Source organism: Chiroxiphia lanceolata, chromosome 8, assembly GCF_009829145.1.
Source record: "Chiroxiphia lanceolata isolate bChiLan1 chromosome 8, bChiLan1.pri, whole genome shotgun sequence".
In the NCBI taxonomy this organism is placed as follows: Eukaryota; Metazoa; Chordata; class Aves; order Passeriformes; family Pipridae; genus Chiroxiphia; species Chiroxiphia lanceolata.
This window is the reverse complement of record NC_045644.1, coordinates 22352009-22370352: the sequence shown is the minus strand read 5'-3', so window position 1 is coordinate 22370352 and position 18344 is coordinate 22352009. Positions and strand designations below refer to the sequence as shown.

Below are 18344 nucleotides of genomic sequence, written 5' to 3'. Positions count from 1 at the left end.
GTTTTAAAGAACAACAATGTGTTAACATTTAAGCCAGGAGGGATTTCTGTACACTATATAGTACTTGATGCAGCTTGTTTATGCAACAGTCTGACAGATACAATTAATCTCATGAAAACGACCAGAGTACAGCATAACGGCATATTATTTTTGAAGTAATAGAACACAGTTTCCCTTTGGAAATCAGAACTTAATTAAATCATATAACTTCAGGATGCAGAGAAAAGCTGTAAGAGAATGAAGCTCGTTTTGAAGGACAGTTGAATGAAAAACCGGTAGATTTTATAGAGAGAGAATAACAGGATAATCTCCAAACAACAGAAAGAAGTAAGAAATACCTCCAACAAACGCATCTCCAGCTCCATTGGTATCCACAATTTCACTCTGATCACTCACCAACACAGGGAAAGTAGTCACTTCATTTTCTGTAGAGGAAGGGAAGAATAAAACATGAGTTACTTGGAAATACAACTTTGAAAAGCACAACAAACAGTGAAAATCAAAACAATTCAAAACTGGAGCTCTGACCTTCAGCATGGTAATTTGGATAAAAATAGATTTGGCTTATGATTCTGTCTGTATTTACTGCACAGGGATATGGAAACACATTGACTCAACCTATTTTTGTGGGCATTTTCATTATTTACTTCCAGCCTAATTTATTTTCTCTACCTCCTAATGTTAAAGACAAGGGAAAAAAGTAAATCAGAAGGAACAACATAAAACATCTGGGCATATGGACAAGACTAAGAAAAATGTGTCCTGCCAAAAACAGTGCTTCCTATTGGTTGCAGAGAGGTGATGTAGCTTCCAGAATGGCCAGTACAAGCCTCCAAAAGATCAACAGAAATTGCTGCACTGTGAAAATCAAAATACACATCAATTAACTAAAATAAAGCTGTGAAATAAAATGCAGAAACAAGTGCAAATCAAAGTGCTCTCAAATTACCTCTTTAAAAAACCCCCATATATGTAAGAAGCCTTACAACTTGCCATATGACTAGGTTTGGTTTCAAGATTTCAATCACTTCTCCCCCTTCCTTGGGATTTATTTAAAAAACCCAACTATTTCCTTCAGCTCCCTGCCCTCTACTGGCACTCCTTAAACCTATTGCAATAGGTGGATACTCAACATCTTCACCTTCAATTCGCTGCCACACCACAGTTCAACATAATTACACCACTTAGGTATGATAACTTTAGAGTTCTAGGGTTATAAATTTAATATATGCCACTAATTAATCAGCTATGGCTTTCCAGGTGGTAATGTCATAATGACGTGATAAAAATATAATTACCACCTTGTCACAATACCTTGTTAAAGTGTAAATTACCCCTGTAACGGAGCCAATGGAAGTTCTGCCTCTGGTAGTCAGTATGCATTAAACTGTCTCAGAGCAAACAGATTGTCCTTTGGCAGACAGTAGGAATTACAAAAAGGGGAGGGGGAAGAAAAGCCTGTCAACCAGTGAAAATGAAAACCATCAGAGCTTTTTCTTTTAATTTTTGGTAAAAATAGAAATGAAATGCAAAATAGATCTTCCAGTCGCTGAAACCTGCAGATGAGTAGTTTCTTCACTGTCCAGCAACAGAGCAGATCATAAAAATCGCTCTTACACTGATGTACACAGTAGCAAACAAGGAAACCTAGTTTGGAAGGCATATAAAGAATTCACAGTCTCAAATCAGGCAAGTCTGTGTATGCTGCAGAGGTACCAGAAGGATCCTGGTTTCTGTGAAATGCAGTGTATCAGCTCTACTGCTCTTCACCATCTGCTACTAAGTGAACCAGGCAGATATAATGATGCTGCCTCCAGAGGGAACTGTTGGCTGGCCCACCAGGAGGGGAGGGGAGGGGAGCATTAGCAACAACCATCCATGAGAGGCAAAGGAAAAAGGGTAATGAAAAACATAAGATGAATATTCTAATTAAAGAACAGGTTTCAGTCAGTTCTCAGTGCATCCTACTCTGTATCCTGTTAAGAAAGCTATTTAGAAACGTGCTTCAATGCTGTGTTGTGCTCTTAAGATAGTCTTCAAGAGCAATGTTTTTTAGTAATTTTAACAGGATTCATTTGAATTGGAAATCAAGAAGGAGAGGTCTTACATTAAACTCTGCCAGACGAGCAGAGTGTATCCATCCATTTCACAAGAAGGTATATTGATTTGCTCTAGATAATACTAAAACAATGAACAGTGTGATGAGTCTGTTGAAGCCACAATGTAATAAGCTAACCTGCTTCCATCCCAAGTGTGCACAGGCACACACAGATGTTCTACGTTAAATGCACAGCAGACAATTGCATATGCATACAAATGTCTGTGTTTGGGCACAGAGAGTGAATAATGCACAGACATTGTATTTTGAATGCTGTAAACGGGACTTGGCATCAAATAAGATTCTATTCAAGCAAACTAGCACAAATGAAAGTTCTCACCATCGTCTTTATCCTTTCTTTTCCTCCTCTGTCTTGATTCCTTCCCTCAGCTCCCTCTAGTACGTGCAGGTAAGTATTGCACTATGAGCTCTTATTTTATTCTTTCTGCAGTAGATATAATTGTTTGTAACTGAATCAGTCTAAAACCCCAAATACCATCAAGAAATTTGTCTGGTGAACAGTTGTTTTTAAGTTTTTTTCTTATTACAGTTTTCCATCTCTGGGTCTTACATTTTCTCTATATAACTGTATATATATTTTCAAGAGGAGCAATAATCTCATATTTTGAAGTACTGAAGTTTCAGAAGGAGCACATACCACATTACAAAGATATTACTACATGCACATATCCAATAGGCAAGTTATCTTTCTTTAACCTTAGGAGAACTTCTTCTAGCACAGTAGAGTCTACTACATTATAGTTGACAATAATTTGTACTGAAATATCAACAACAGAATACTGAGGTTTAGGCTTTTTTTCCTTTCCCTCACAATAAATGAAGTCAGTTAGAATTAAAGCTGCCATTAAATTACATTGTATTTAGGTGCTGTGTATTAGCACCTAAATAGCTAACTCCTCTGACTGAACTGTGTTGTGTAACAACCAGGCCCAACACGGTGAATTACGATGAAGCAGAAGTCTCCATTCTGAATATCCTTGCTTTTGTGACTTTAATTTTGCTTTAACTTCATTTTTGATCTATTATGATATAAAACTCCCAAATCCATCATAGTGAACATTGAGACACCTTGGCTAAGTACATTGGTTGTCAGTGGCCTTGCTTTTCAAAGTCAGTTCTGATTTCACTCATCATTCTGAGAGCTTATGAAATAAAGAATAATTACGTAAGTGTTTTGAAGTCCAAGTGCTGCTCCTCTGGGCATAAAATCCAGTGTTCTATTTTTAAGCAACAAATATCTTCTGTGATACAACACATTCCACTCGGATATCATTTCCTGGAAGCCCAGAATTGTGAGTGCAAATTGCAACACGGTGACTATAACTAGGGAAATTTTAGTAACAAGCAATAATGAAATCTAAAATTTTGGGACTTTGATTCTATTCTCAATGACTTTACATTAGTCAGGAAATCATTCTTTCAGAATGATATAGAAATAATCCAACCCAAACATTAATGTAGTGATTCCATAGGCTGAAGACAATATTCACAGACAAGTCAGAAGGATTCAGCTCACTGGTAAATTCAGTTATTGCTAATCTCTTGCATTATGTATGTAAACATGTGAAATCTATATTTATTTTCCTCAGGCAAAAATATGTGCTAGCATATCTAACTTAAAACATTTTTGTAGGTAAAACAGTCTAGAAAGATGATAATTGGAGAGCAATATTAACTGAAAAAAAACAGTGCTCCTTCCATTCTAATACATTTAAGCTTCCCAGTGAATATAAGCCTATTTCACGATGTTAACAGAAACAACTGAACTCTGATGATAGCTGCAAATATTACAGGTCTGTCTTTAAACCAAATTAGAACCACAGACTACATGTCTACTCTTAGTACAGTAATAAACACCAGCAAGCAATCATTACATCCAATTAGGCTGAGTACTTTCCTTAACTGGGTCATTTACCAGTCTCTCTTGCTCTTAAAAGTAGATTAAATGTGTAAACTTACATTTAATTACCTGTAACAGAACTCTTATGGGCAACATGTTGGAGTGTCCTTAATTTTGTTTTAAAATAAAATAAAAGGAAGAAGGGAGACCTAAAATATATACAAAAAAAGGTCTAGCTGTTTCCTCAAATAATCTTTTGATTTTGGGCTGGTAGTGGTAGTACAGATGCTTACAAGATGGAGTCACAGTCATGTTTCTTTTGTGAGCTTTAACTTGTAAAAAAAGGAACAACTGTGAAACAGAATTCTGTCCCATCTCCTCCCCACCTCCATCCTCTCTAATTTTCTTTAGATCAGGGGCCAAAAAACAGATAAAAAGAAAGAAAAAAATGAGACAGGAAGAACTTAACAGAACATAGAAACCTATAAATGTCTCTGGGCAGCTGTAAGGTAAGTAATGAGAACAGTATCTGAAACTAGCTCATGTCTGTTCGGATGATTCTTAGCTCTCACCTCTCTCCAGAAGCTAAACCCCAGAAGCCTACAGGTTCTAAGTCTCTGTACCTTCTTCAGCACATCAATACATCCTTAAAACCCTTAGTATAACAACACTTTCTCCTGTTTTGTTCTACAGTAAAACACTGCTGCTGTTCCTGTTCTTCGCACAACAATTCCACCCTGGATAATGTACGTCAAACAGATACCACCGCTGCCCCACCACATCAACACAGCACTGTCCAAAGCTATCAGGCAACGTGGGGCAGGGCACTGCACGCTGAACCCCCCTTAGAAATCCTTAAGATTTCCAGTGATGATGTATTTCAAACCTGGCAGAGCTGATTCAACCTGTCACTTCTAAGCAAACAGAAGGAGATCCTGCATTTTCAGGCCAGGACTTTGAGACAGTGGCACTAGATGGACACTCTGGCCCTCCTGGCCCTTTCTGTGTGCACATTAAGTTCGGCTTGTTTTGCATGCCAACATCTCCTCCATCTAGGTCTGTGCACTGCTGTGGGCCGGGTGCTGTAGCTATTTAGGGCTTGTCAGAAAAAGAAGGAATTTATTTCTGCAAGTCAATAGAGTCAAATAGCATAATAAACAAGATGCAAGTCAGCTGCATGCTTTGGGATTTTCTACCAAGTATTTTAATAATGCACAACAAACGATGTGGTACTGTAACGAATTCAACAAGTACCCAAGAAATATTTATAACTAGTAATGTAGAGGTTGTTCATCCTTTATCCCTATAATAAACAATGTTACCCTAAACAAGTTATAGAGCAGCTGTCATTTACAATGCTTTAATGTCTATGGTATGATACAACTAATACAAATATTAATCGATTTCCATAATAAAGGACCCAAGTAATGTGTCTCTTTTGCAATAGGACTAAAATTCTTTCTGTAGCTGGCTAAGCAAAAGTGTTGGTCAGGATGCAAAGTGCTGTCCCTCAGAGACAACTAGTTCATTTTCAGTAGAAACAGAGAAAGAATATGATGCCAAAGACTTTGAATCTTCTGTAGCTCTACTCATAGAGTAGATATGGTCCTATACCTATCCATGGGGGGAATGACAGTGTGCAGACCCCATTCTCCCTGTCTTCTATGAGGTAAATGAGACTTGTCTTCCCTTCATAGCTCTCCTCAGACATACACATTGTACCACTATCTGGTCAAGAGCATTTTTATTCAGAAGACATAATCGTAGCATCTCAGTGAAGTGTGATTCATAGGATTAGAGTTAACAGGGGGATGAAGGTTCATCCAAAGGAACTTGTACACTCATACATATCAAATAATAGCAATGATGTGAAATTAAACACTATTTTTGCACACAGCATGTATCCTCTGAATCTACGTCTGATCCTGTCTGCACTCCTGTTAATTTAACACCACTCCTTTGAAATAACTCTTGATTTATACCAGCACGAGATTGGACTCAGAACTCTGTATCTACTTACAATTGTAACAAATGTAACAGCATCAACTAATGACTCATCAGCTTCTGTAGGCCCAAATGTGTTTTGTTTTACTTCATCAAAGGTGTGGGACAGACTTAAATGTCATTATTCTATATATCATCACTTGCCAGTGCCATGAGTTGAATGTCTCAAATTAAATCTCTTATAATAAATTAATATTAAATAATTCCTAGAACAAGTAAACAAAACACTTTGTGTAAAAAGTGGAGAAGCAAGAGGTCAACAGAAAATACTAGTTCTGCTTCAGTTTGTTGCTAACATAACATTTTTTTAATATATATATGTGCATACATATATGGAAAAACTGCCCTAAAGAACAAGCTGCTGAATTTTTCTGGCATGTGTCACAATGTTTAAGGTTTAGAATGGCAATGAACTCTGTTGAAAAAGCCTTACAAGCACACAAGAGTATTGCCATTTGCCCGCCAGGCACAGATTTCAGAGGGAGCTGAAACTGCGCCCACTGAACTGCCAGCAAACACACTCCTCTAGCTCGGCATGGCTGCTGGAGACATAAGGTAGTGTTCAGGGCTAAATCCTCTTCCTGTGATTCCTGTCCGGACTGAGAAAGGGGTTGAGGACTCAGAAAATGAAAAGGGTGTGAAGTCATAGGCACCAAAATTAAGAAAAGCTTCTGCAGATACTTCACCGATACAACACGACAACTCTCTGGGGAGTGCTATGAAGAGCTCAGATCAAAATCAGTCCTGCAGACAGGAGACATGGGTTACAATAAATGAAACCCATGAATTGTATGATCCCAGTCTCTATCGAGAGCAAGCTCTACTGCAGGGAGCTGAGTCACACCAGTGAGCTCAGGGTGACACAAAACCAGATCTGGCCTTGGATACTAACACATATAAAGCATCTCGTTCTGCACTGTAAATCCTACATGTATTGGTTTGACCACTGTACAACTTATTTGATCCTCACATGTAAAAATCCAAGCAACATCCCCCTCCCAATTATTTTTTGAGCTGTATATGGGCATTGGAAATACAAACAAATCTATTTCTATCTGTAAATAGATAGCTCAAGAATTGAAAACACACAGAAACAGATGACAGCTGGAATGTCAGTGTCCAAGGTAAGGAATACATCACACGCACGTGTCCAAATTACACCAACATATACGTTCTAGCTTACACGTGCTCTTCAGCCTCCTGAAACCTGGCCATGGGGTTTCACTGTGCAATAATGAAGCACCTTTCAGCTCAGAAATTGGACTGTGCACTTCACTTACTGTTTGCCCTGACCCACACACTGTCAGGAAAGCCTGTATGCTTGTACTCCATTTCATGGTATCCTACAGACACATTTGATACCACTGCATAGCTGGGCCATCGAGACACTCTCCTATGGGAGAATCTTCTGACAAGTATCAACCTATAAATCAGGTCAAAGCAACTCCTACCCAAAAGCTTATCAGGGCATTGGTTAAAACCAAAACAAAATAAGAAAGAGAGAGAGAAAAAAACCACATTATAATTTGGTTTTGAGTAGGACGAAAACTGTTTTCTGCCTCACATTTTTCATACATTAAGCATATTGCCCTAGCGGGGTAAACACACCTGTCAAAACTTGCAAGCTTTCTTAGCTATACCTCAGTTTCAGAGTGGTGAACACAGAAATCACATCATTTAAATAAATGCCATGTTACATGACAGCTTTTTTTATGCTACATGATAATCTGAGAAGCATGGGTTGTCAGTGGAGGCAGAAATGGGCCCAAGGCACTTCTATTTCACTTGAGCATCAGTAAGACTGAAAAGAGAAGGAGTGAGCATTAGGTCACTACAGAGCAGCTCTGAAGGAGCTTTTTCTTCTGGGAGAATTTATATTTAGTTTCATAAATAAAATCAGTCCATTGGAATGAAAGAGACAGCCTTCCCTAGAAATATTACTAAAAATAAGTTAATGTATATCTATTTCTCTTTAAAACAAATTTAATTCGTTACTAATTGGCCATTTCAGAGGTAGCTATACCATAGAAGTTCTACTGCACTGCATTTAAAAATTCAAATTACACGTAAAATTTTCAATTTTCATCCTTTTAACTCAGAGCTAAGCTCTAGAACTTTTACAATTATATTTTTCTTCTCATTCAGTATTTGTAAATTCCATGTTGGCTTTAGTTAGGATCTCCCTAGACTACTTATTTATTTTTCAAGAATGAAACATGCTTACCAAATGAATTTTCTCAGGCTTTAGCAGGTTTTAAATCTATTAGAAGATGTCACCACAGTGGAGGCTGAAGTTTGTTCTAATCTCCATAAGAAAGTATTCTGCTCTTAAAAATCCAGTTAAAACAGAGCAAGTTGAAGGTTTTTAATGGAATTCTGTAAGGGTTATGCCAGTCTAAGAAAAGAATCTGTCCCAAAATGCAGGAGTTTATATATCCCCTACATTAGTTGCAGATAATTTCTTAGATAATTAAATACCCCAAACTATGCTCTCTGAAGTATCATTTTATCAGTTTGCAAGTATTCCCTAACCACTGATGTAAACAGGATGGCAAATCTACCACCTTTTAAAAATAAAATCAGATACATTTTAATGTAAATTATGCAACCCTGAATTTATACAATTATTGACTACATAGTGCACTAAATTCATTTGGATACAGTTACTGTAATAGCAGTTTTGACAAACAGCTTCTGGCAAGGGTTCTTCAATCATATGTTTGTGTACCAAGGCCTTGAAAGCATGGCAGTACACAGGTATACTCGTACACAACAGGCTTTACAGGGACTGTCATTTAATGTAAACTCCAATGATATTAAGTCAGGCTGCTTGACAAAACCAAAATAACTAACCTAGCAGAAAAATTAAAAATTTTCAGCCTCTATCTCTGCAGAACCTTGTCAAACTCCTACCATTGCCTGTCACTCTCGGTTGTTTCCTTTAAAGTATTATTTCTGTAGTATTAAATTGCTGAATAATTCAATTTTAAGTTAGTTCAAAATTATACACAAACCAACACACTGATCTTTTTAGAAGCAATAAAACATTTTAAAATGAACTTTAGTTGGCGCATCCAGGCAAGTTCAACTCATGATCTTTTAAACCTAATGTGTATTCTTGTGTCGTCAAGGTGAGCACCATGGTATGTATTAGAAGAAAAAAATAAAATTCCTGCCCTGAAGTTTCCAACCTGAAACGCAAGACTGGTAAGCAAGTAAATAGATATATATAAATGAAATGTGGACACTCTGCTGATACAATTAAGTTATGAAAAGTTGTGAAGAAAGTCAAGAAGCAGATACCGCTTTAAAAACCAGACAGATATGCAGGAAAAAACTATGGTTAGCCCACAGAGTGAAATAATTTGAACAGCAACCTAAAAATGCGGGGAAAAAAATGGAAAAATGCTTGTTACTTGTTCCTTTGAGAACCATTTCAGTAGAAAACATATACTGGCTATTTAGACAGTTTGACTGCTTTTTTTGTCATTTTTTCCTAGTAGAAATAAACCCAGATTTAAAAAAACAAAAAGGCTTTCAATTTAAAATTTTTGAAGAAAAACTTTCCTTTTTTTAGGGAAAGAAAATTAACTTCTGTAACTCTCAACTTGCCAAATCCAAACTTGTACCAAGCTTCTACTCATCTTTGCTGCTTACTGTGTAAGCACTCCCTTTTTCAGCCCATCCTTCTCCATTGCCTGTTGATTCCTGATGATTAAAGCAATGACTTAAGTGTTTACTGGTGACACAGAGGCTGATTGTAGCTAGTAAATTTGGATTTTTATGCCAACAAAAACTTAGAAGGCTTAATTTTTTTCCATATAAATACAAATGTGATCTGATCATTGCTACTTGGTGGCAACAGAGTCAGGAGCAGACGGTGCCAGGAAGGAACAAAGCTGCTTGGGAACAGACTAACATTTGGAGCAGGTTTTTCTGCTGAATGCACTTGTCAAACTTGACCTTTGAGCCTTAGTTTATTCATCCAGTCTCCTATTTCTTTTTTCTGTTTTTATTCTTAAAAATATTCTTCTGTACATTTGCACATTCAGGGCAAAATGGGAACAGCAGTGCTCTCCTCCTGTAGCTCTAACCTTTCATGAGCAGGCCTCTGGTTCCTTGTTCACCCAGAGAATCCACCAGTGCCCCCACCTCAATGGAGAACAGGGCTGGCATTCCCCACCAATGTATCTGATTCCAGCAAGTGGAGTGCTTCAACCCCAGCCTATTCCTAGAAGTTTGGCTTGGCCTTGTATAGCCAAACCTTGTTTCTCTTTGTTATTGACTTTTTAAACATATTTTCATTTCTGTATTGATTTCCCTAAGCCATTGGAGACCACAGCTTCACATGCTCTTGTCTTCCAGACCAGTGATGTGACACCTCCAGAAGCCAACACACAATACATATCCAGTACAGATATCTAACATGATTTACTTTGTTCCTCCAAACATGTTTTGATTGCACACATAAAAGACCATTTTATGTTTTCTGTATTCTATTTTTCACAACAAAACAACAGTGCCTTCATTTTTGAAATGAAAATCTAAAATCAATCCTTAGGTTTTTTTACATTTGGTTTTAACCAAATATAAAAATGTCAGTACAAAAAGCAGATACTTACAGTGCATGATGCACCAGAGATTAAAAGAAAATTGCATTTTGAGCACTCTACTAACTAAAGTGTTTAACTGCTCACAAATGGATTTTCATATTTTTGTAGTAATTTACAGGGGGTAATAAGTACTGTAATCTAATCCACCACAATTACATAATTTTTGGCCAACTTGCTGTTTATAAATACTGCAAGTATTAGGTTATTAAATTTTTTACAATTAGGTGACTAAGAAAGCTGTTTATTGCCTTCCGTTATACCCTCTGTTAATAAGATCTTTGTTGCAGATGTTCATGTATGCTGCATTGATGTTTAATGGTGCATGATGCTCTAGGTGGTTCCCATAACCTTGCTTTGTCTACTATGAGCTGACTCAATTGATATGATAATAGAGAAAAGAGGTCTGAAACAAGCTGGGCTGTACTGGCACAATTTGCATAACCTTTAAATTTGCCATCACTTGATAGCCAACTGCTCCTAAAAAATTCTTATTCAGTTGTCAGCGACGACAATGTACTGTACAAACGGCATTCAGCAATTGGACAGGTGCGGAGGGAAGAGAGGGCATGCACAGTTTATTGCACTTTTATATTCTATCAGGAAATGTACTTATTATCAAATTTATAAAGCCAACAATTTGGAGTAGAGTTCTGTGGTTCCATTTGTGATCAACTGCTATCAGCCACAACGCATGGCCTGGCATCTTTTCAGGTTCACAGTACAATATCACAGTGTCTCATTACAAGGGACATAAATATTTGGTTCCGTAGACTCTTCTCTGATTTAGTTTTGACTGCTAATCACAGGGGCAGGCAGAAGAATAGGGATGGATTAGAAGAGCAGTGGGGGGCACAGGGTAGCAGACCAGAGCAAAAAAAAATCAATGTAAGCAATCTCCCAAATTTAAATCTGGTTTCAGAGGACTCTATGTATTCTTTTTGAACAAACATTAGTATTATATCATTCACTAGGTATAGCCAAAACATAACAATATAAAAATAGTCCGTGTTTATTCTATTCACTAAATCTGTTGTCTGTATATACTCTATGCCAGGTCTGCTTACTTTACTGACTTTATTATTCATAACAAAGAAAACAGCTATGGTGAAAGTAAGCCAGAGTCTACTTTCATTCAAATGGGATCAACTACATAAACATTATTTTTGTGGTGTCCAAAAGTTTATATCTTAACTGCCACTTCATATCCTATATTATGCTCAGGTGTGTCAAGGTCAGGTCTTTGGTACCAGACTGACAGGCACAGTCTACTTTTCAGATATGACATTTAACCAATTCCATTCTGCATTATTTCTAAAACCTACTGTGGAAATCACTGAGCCAAACTGTTCATAAGATCTCACAATTCCACTTTTAGACAATTAACCATTTCCAAGCACTCCAATTAACCTCCCCACGCCCTCAGTGTTAATTCTAGATGTTTTGTCATCTTACACAGAATAAATCCTAAATCCCCAAAGTCAGGCAAAGCAGGACCCATTCAAATCTCCCTCTTTGTCTGTTTTTTCCACTAGACAGGATCTCTGCTCTGTCCCTCCTGGAGCTAAGGATTTGTCTTCTATTCAGCCATCTATTTCCCACAACTTTCATTGCCTGCAATTGGATGCTACAGCAGAGAAACTTCTAATCAAAGGGTCAGTTCCTGTAGTTAATTTTCATCCAGGGACACCATACATACCCACATTTTACTCTCCTTCCATTCTGTGCAATTATTTTATAGGGACTATTTGAGCAGGTGAAGATTAGAGGCTTGAAAACGTAAGTTCCATCATTTACGGCAAAAGCATGACATGGATAGCTACAATTTAAACTTTTCTACAATGTTCATTCAACTGTAATCACAAGATGGGAAATAAAATCTCTAAATTAAAGATGATAGGCTACAAGAGTCTGTAGGGCACCTTCTGAGCACAGATTCTGCTGTTCAAACTCCTCTGTGATGATTTGCTATGAAGGGAACTGCTGCCTAGTAAAAAACAGGCTAACTCCGACAAAATAATGGGAAAAAGAGATCTCCTACAGAAGATAATGTGCCTGGGTGCCAGTGGTCAAAGGTGGAGTTCTTTATGCCCCTTACTTGTGCCATACAAGATAGAAGACACCTCCAGGTAAAATGCGTTATCAAATCTTTCAGTGTACATAAAGTTCGCTTTTTCTGTAACCTCTAGGAAGACTCCAAAAATGGAATCGCAGATTCCAGACAAAGTACAACACACAAAAAGACACATGGATCAGTATAATCCATTAATATTCATGAATGTTTTAAGTTCTCCGTGACCATAATCGATATCCAATGAAGTTAATGAGATCTTTCCATTGATTTCAAAAGACACGGGGGTGAGCCTCACAGACAATAACATCTCATTCTCTCAAGCACTCCAGCTGATAACACACACTTTGATGATTTGCTACCTTCCCATCCAGAATTCCAGGAATAAACAAAAGGGATGCTATCTTATTTCAACCTGGTTTTGCAAAATGAGCAGTATATCATTACAAAAGTCCATATGAAGCATTTAGTATCTTTAACTGAAGAGTAGTCCAGGTCACAGCAGTCAGGGGTGTTGTTAATGCCAGCATGAGATCCATAAACAAGACCTCCGTTATTTATTTAAGAAGGAAATGTAAAAAAACCCTGAATGTGTCATCCTCCCAGAAGGTTAAGATTTTGTTTTGTTTTAACTTTGGGCCTCTGGAAAGCAGTGATTAAAACTCTTATGTCTTCTAACACATCTAAGACCATCCAATAGATTTAAACACTGATAGGTAGAGTTTTAAGTTCAAACTGGCCTTGACCTTGGGCAGTATGACATTATCTGAAAACCATTAATGGTCTGAAACTAAAGGAAAAGCTCATTAATAAAAGCAAAACCATATAAAGGTACAAAGGCAAAAAAAAAAAAAAAAGGAAAGAGGAAAAAAAGGAAGTTTTATTAAAAGTATTGATCATGACCTAGGGCACTACAGACATTGATCTTCCCACATCTCCACAGGAAAAAAAAAAGTTAAGGCAACAAATTATTGATCTCTTATGAAACCTGCTGAACAAGCCATACATTTAATTTCTTACAATGAAAAAAATAATCACACCAACTTAGGATACAGAGAAAATCTATTTCTTAAAAATTATTGGTAAAAAAAATACTATATGATTAATTTCAAAAAATAGCTACCCTGTTAGTATGATTTGACCCTAAGTGTTGGGAGGTGAGAAGCCTATGCACTGTAAACCTTTAAAGCACGAGTTTCAGATTTCAACTCATTAAAGCATATGCTTTTAAGGAGAAATGTCCATTGCTGAATATTGTAGGAAAATAGAATGAATGCACAGAAAAGGACAATGCTGGACTTTAAACTTCAAGCATAAATTTAATTAAAAGTTTCTACGATTATTATTTTCTATGAAGCAGAATACTGTAGTTTTGGATTTTCTTCAGTTTCTTCAAAAATTCAGAAAGATATATTTAGACTGACAGAACACTGCAGCTCTAGAAACAGTCTCTGAAAAATTGAAGGTCACCAGAATTCCTTCTTTGGTGTACACGGAGAGGGGCAGGTGTCATTTTCAGAAAACAGGGATAACCTTGACAAAGTTGCATTAATTACATGTGTATGTGAAAAGCATAAATTAAATTTGGACAGCTGTCATTAGTTCCAGTGCTTCCCAATTACCGAATGAACAATTCTGCTGTCTCACTATTCTCCTAATGGAGATAACATTGGTGGTTTTCAGCACATGAGATGTTAAAGAGTTGTTTCCCTTCTGTAGCATACCAGTGGCTCTGCCATCTGTATTTGCTTTGCAGACATCATTCTACAGTATTATCAGGTGATGCTGAAGCGACTTGTGTTCCAACTTTGGAACTACAGCCTTTGTTGCTAGATGGAAGTTCAAAACAAAACACCATGTTTTATGACTCAAAGAGAGGCTCCACAGCAACTTCAGCCACTACAGCTCGCAGACACTGGAGCCTCATCCTTGTCTCCCTCTATGGCAAATGCCACATGCACTCCTCCCGTGCTGGCACCAGCACCCAGACCCTGCCAGGAGCTAGTCCAGAATGCTCCACACCTCACCAGGGCAGCTTTCTGCCAGTCTGGGCAGACTGCTGAACTGCCCCATGTGGGTGGAGAAGTGCTGGCAGAGTGGGGGAAAAGTAGAAGATGGAAATGTGTGTCCTAGGAGGAGCATTTATTTTGGATTTTTCTATCAGTTTAAAATTGCCAGGAACCCCAGTCTCAGTATCTTGTGGTCTGAGAACCATATAGTCACAGAATGAGTAGGGTGAACCCTCTTTCCTTCCATGGCTGCCCAGAACAGTAGGGGCCTGCCTTGGTAACCACAAGGCTTAACTACTACCATTCTCTCTTCTCAGGATTTCTGGTAGGTAGTTCTTTTGCTTCATAGTTTGAGCAAACAGTGATGTAACAGTGATGTAGTGATGTAACGTTTTCTGTACAAATACCTCACAATTCACTCAGGTCACCAGTAAAATTATACCAGTTTTAAAGTATTACAGCCATGTATACAGGAGACACCAGAAATTTATGATGAATTAATTCTGTGTGGATGCTTTAACTGAGTAACATCATGGCGAAAGTCTAACTTCTACAAAAAACCCCAAAACAAAACAAACAAACCGATCAACCAAAAAACCCCAAACAAAACCCACAAACCAATTTAAAAAAGCTACAGTGCACCTAGGTACTTTCTTTTCTGAACAAGAAGGTCCATTTGGGATTTAATGGCACCCGAATCAGAAGCTTACTGTAAATTTAATTCAATTTTGCTCTCCAGAGTCAAGCAAGGCAGGCCTCAAGTGGTTTAAGAGGTGGTCTGACCAAAATCCCCCTGCCTAAGTCCAGTTTCAATGTTAACTGTGTGCACATACTATGGGGTAGCACCTCCAGGCTATAGATACCATTTCTGAGGGGAGTTCTCCAGTGCATCATGTGCCATCTTCATGTGAGACATTTAGATTCATTTGGGATAATAAAAACAAAAGTTGAGTGTGAAGAATGGCAAAAGTGTCTAACATTAATGGGATACAGAATTCTTTGTCAATCAGTGTAAAAAAAGTGCCCATTTAAAAACAACTCTAGCTTTAAATACACAGTGATGGGCTCTAAACCATGTATTACCAGACCGTAATGAAAATTTGAAGTTACAACAGATAATTCTATGAAAATGTCAGATCAATCATCAGTGGGCAGCCAGAAAAGCAAATAAAATGTTAGGAATTAATAAGAAAGAAATATAGAACAAAGGAAACAACAAAATCAAACCTCTTTGTAAATTTCTCAGGCACTTGCAAATTGAACATTCCGGTCCCCCATTCACAAAGAGTAAGCAGACCTGAAAAAAGGTGCAGTGAAGGGTGGCTCAGGGTGTCAGAATTATGGATCAAAACAGAACAAGTAAACAGAATAGAAAAAGAGTCTGGAAAAAAAGACTAGTGTAGGGGACATAAGCAAAAGATCTGCAAAATCAAAAGTAAAAAGATATTGTACATGGAATGATTGTGGATGAGCTGTGCAATACAAGCAGCTGGAGACAGCCAGGAACATTCTTAAGTGTCTGAATCCAAACCATTAGGGGAATGTATTTCTTTACATAACACAGAGTCTGTGACACTCATTATCATAAGATATTACGAATGATAAAATCCTATTTTGGCCTATTAAGCACAAGGAAAATATCTCTAGTTCTCAAATTCTCAAGCTACATTTTGCTGGAAGCTAGGGGAGTGTAACATGGAACTATTATTATAGATTTGCTCTGGTTTTATCCTCTTTTACAAGCACCCACTGCTTTACACTGTTGCAAACACCCGGTTAGACAGACCTTTGGTCTTCCTCAGTCCTGCTCCCAACTCTTTCACTCTATATTGCTACTCCAACATCATATAATTTCTACTACAAAAACAATGGATTTGTCTATCAGCAGTTATGTCGCCAAGAATCCTTTTTAGAATTATGATATAAAAACTGACGTCCTACATCAATGTGTCTGTATCTGAGAAACAAATAGAGAAGTTCTCTGTGTAACAGTAAATATATTTATTGTCCTTCAACAAACATGCATTTTTCCCCAGCTTAAAGGGGTACTTTTTCCTCAGAATGTCAGAATGTAAATTCATTGTAGTACCTGAAATTTGAGCTAAGTTTAATAAGAGGCACAGTTTTGCCTTGAGTATTCCTTACTACTAGCAACTGCACATGAAAAGGGGATTTCCCAGTTTCACTCTCAATTTCTGGGCTAAACTAGCATGTTAACACTGTAGACTAGAAAAGACATTCTTTTCTGAAATCAATATTAAATTACTAAAACACACACATGTATCTATTTATATATGTGCATATGCATTCTTTGAGATGCAACAGCTGATACACTTCTAAGTCCAGTCAAGATACCTGTATTCAGGAATTTAGGTTTTAATAATGTGTTTCAGCTGTCTAATAAAATGCTCAGTCTTCTACTCCCACACAGCATGAAAGTGTGAATGGTCTCAGTTACAAAAAGGTATTACCAGCTTTGCTATTCATTAATCCCTATAAACAAACGTTCATTATTAATTTAGATTTTGTGGTTTCCTAAGACACAAAAAACCTAATTCTTCTGGGCTTTCTGGCTCATTTGTTATACCATTAGGGGACTAAAATTTCCTTTTCTTTTAAGTCCACTTTTGGTTTTGAAACTTTTCTTTCCATTTGTGAATATAAATAGATAGGGAAGAGTGAAAGCGTGTAATCGTGTGAAAAAGAGAGTACATGGTAATATAATTCGACTACTGTTTCCCCAGGTCCAAGGCACTATTCTTGTTTGTGTAAATGCACATGAAGTCTAGCTGATAAAAAAAGAGCTAGTCAAGGTTTTCCTGTCTGGAAGGCTAAGCATGAAAGCTGTAAGCAAGGAAAAAAAAATAACACCTTTTCCTACTTCTTAGAGAAGAACATACAATACTCAGTAACTTACAGAAAGAGGAGCTGCAAACGAACCCACCATAAAATGTCAACAGTGTCAATATTAATAAATACTTCTGTGTTTTACAGATAGGCTTACAAGGTAACACGCTGCTCTGTGATTGCCCCACAACCTGTCAAAGAAAACCTACTGACCTCTGTTTGGACCAAGCTGTATACTTGAACATCAGCCCTTTTCATTACCCTGAAAAGCACACAGCATCATGCTATTATGATCTAAGAACAGCCCTTAAAACCTCTCATTTCTGCAATTATGACAACTCTTCTCAAACAAATGCTTTAAAAAAATCTACTAAAATATTTAAGATCTAACGGATCCTTACAAAGTAAAAGAAGCTTCATCATTCGTAAAAACATACTATCATTTGTCAATATTTTAATTTAGATTAGGTTTTAGTTCTATCCAAACATATAAACTTTTAATTTATGAACATAACTGTATATATTACCTTAAAAATGGTTGTACTGGGTGACACCAACATCTATTTATCTCAGTATTCTGTTTCAGAATAACATCTAGAGGTAAATGCCTGGTATCACTCCAGTATCAAAAGCTTGGTAGGCAGGCTTTAAAAGTTGGTAATGTTGCAAGTTTTATTGTGACATATTAATTTGCCTACACTGCAAATGCTGTTTAATTTATGGAATAGATAAAATAACAATAATAACACACAGAAATTCACAAAACTCTTTTTTTAAGTAGTACGTGGTAGGTGCAGTAATAAATTTTTAAGATGAACCTCTGTCTTTTTACCACAATAGCCAG

The 18344-nt window shown here is 37.1% G+C and overlaps 1 protein-coding gene across 3 annotated transcripts in view; it reads right to left on the bottom strand.

The window, feature by feature from the left end:
- Nucleotides 1–18344, bottom strand: part of ADK (adenosine kinase) — a 278700-nt gene that overhangs the window by 18100 nt on the left and 242256 nt on the right. For all 3 annotated transcript variants that reach the window (XM_032694367.1, XM_032694368.1, XM_032694369.1), the window contains exon 10: nt 339–425. In XM_032694367.1, coding sequence (XP_032550258.1) covers nt 339–425 — 87 coding nt within the window. The remainder of the gene's footprint in view (nt 1–338; nt 426–18344) is intronic.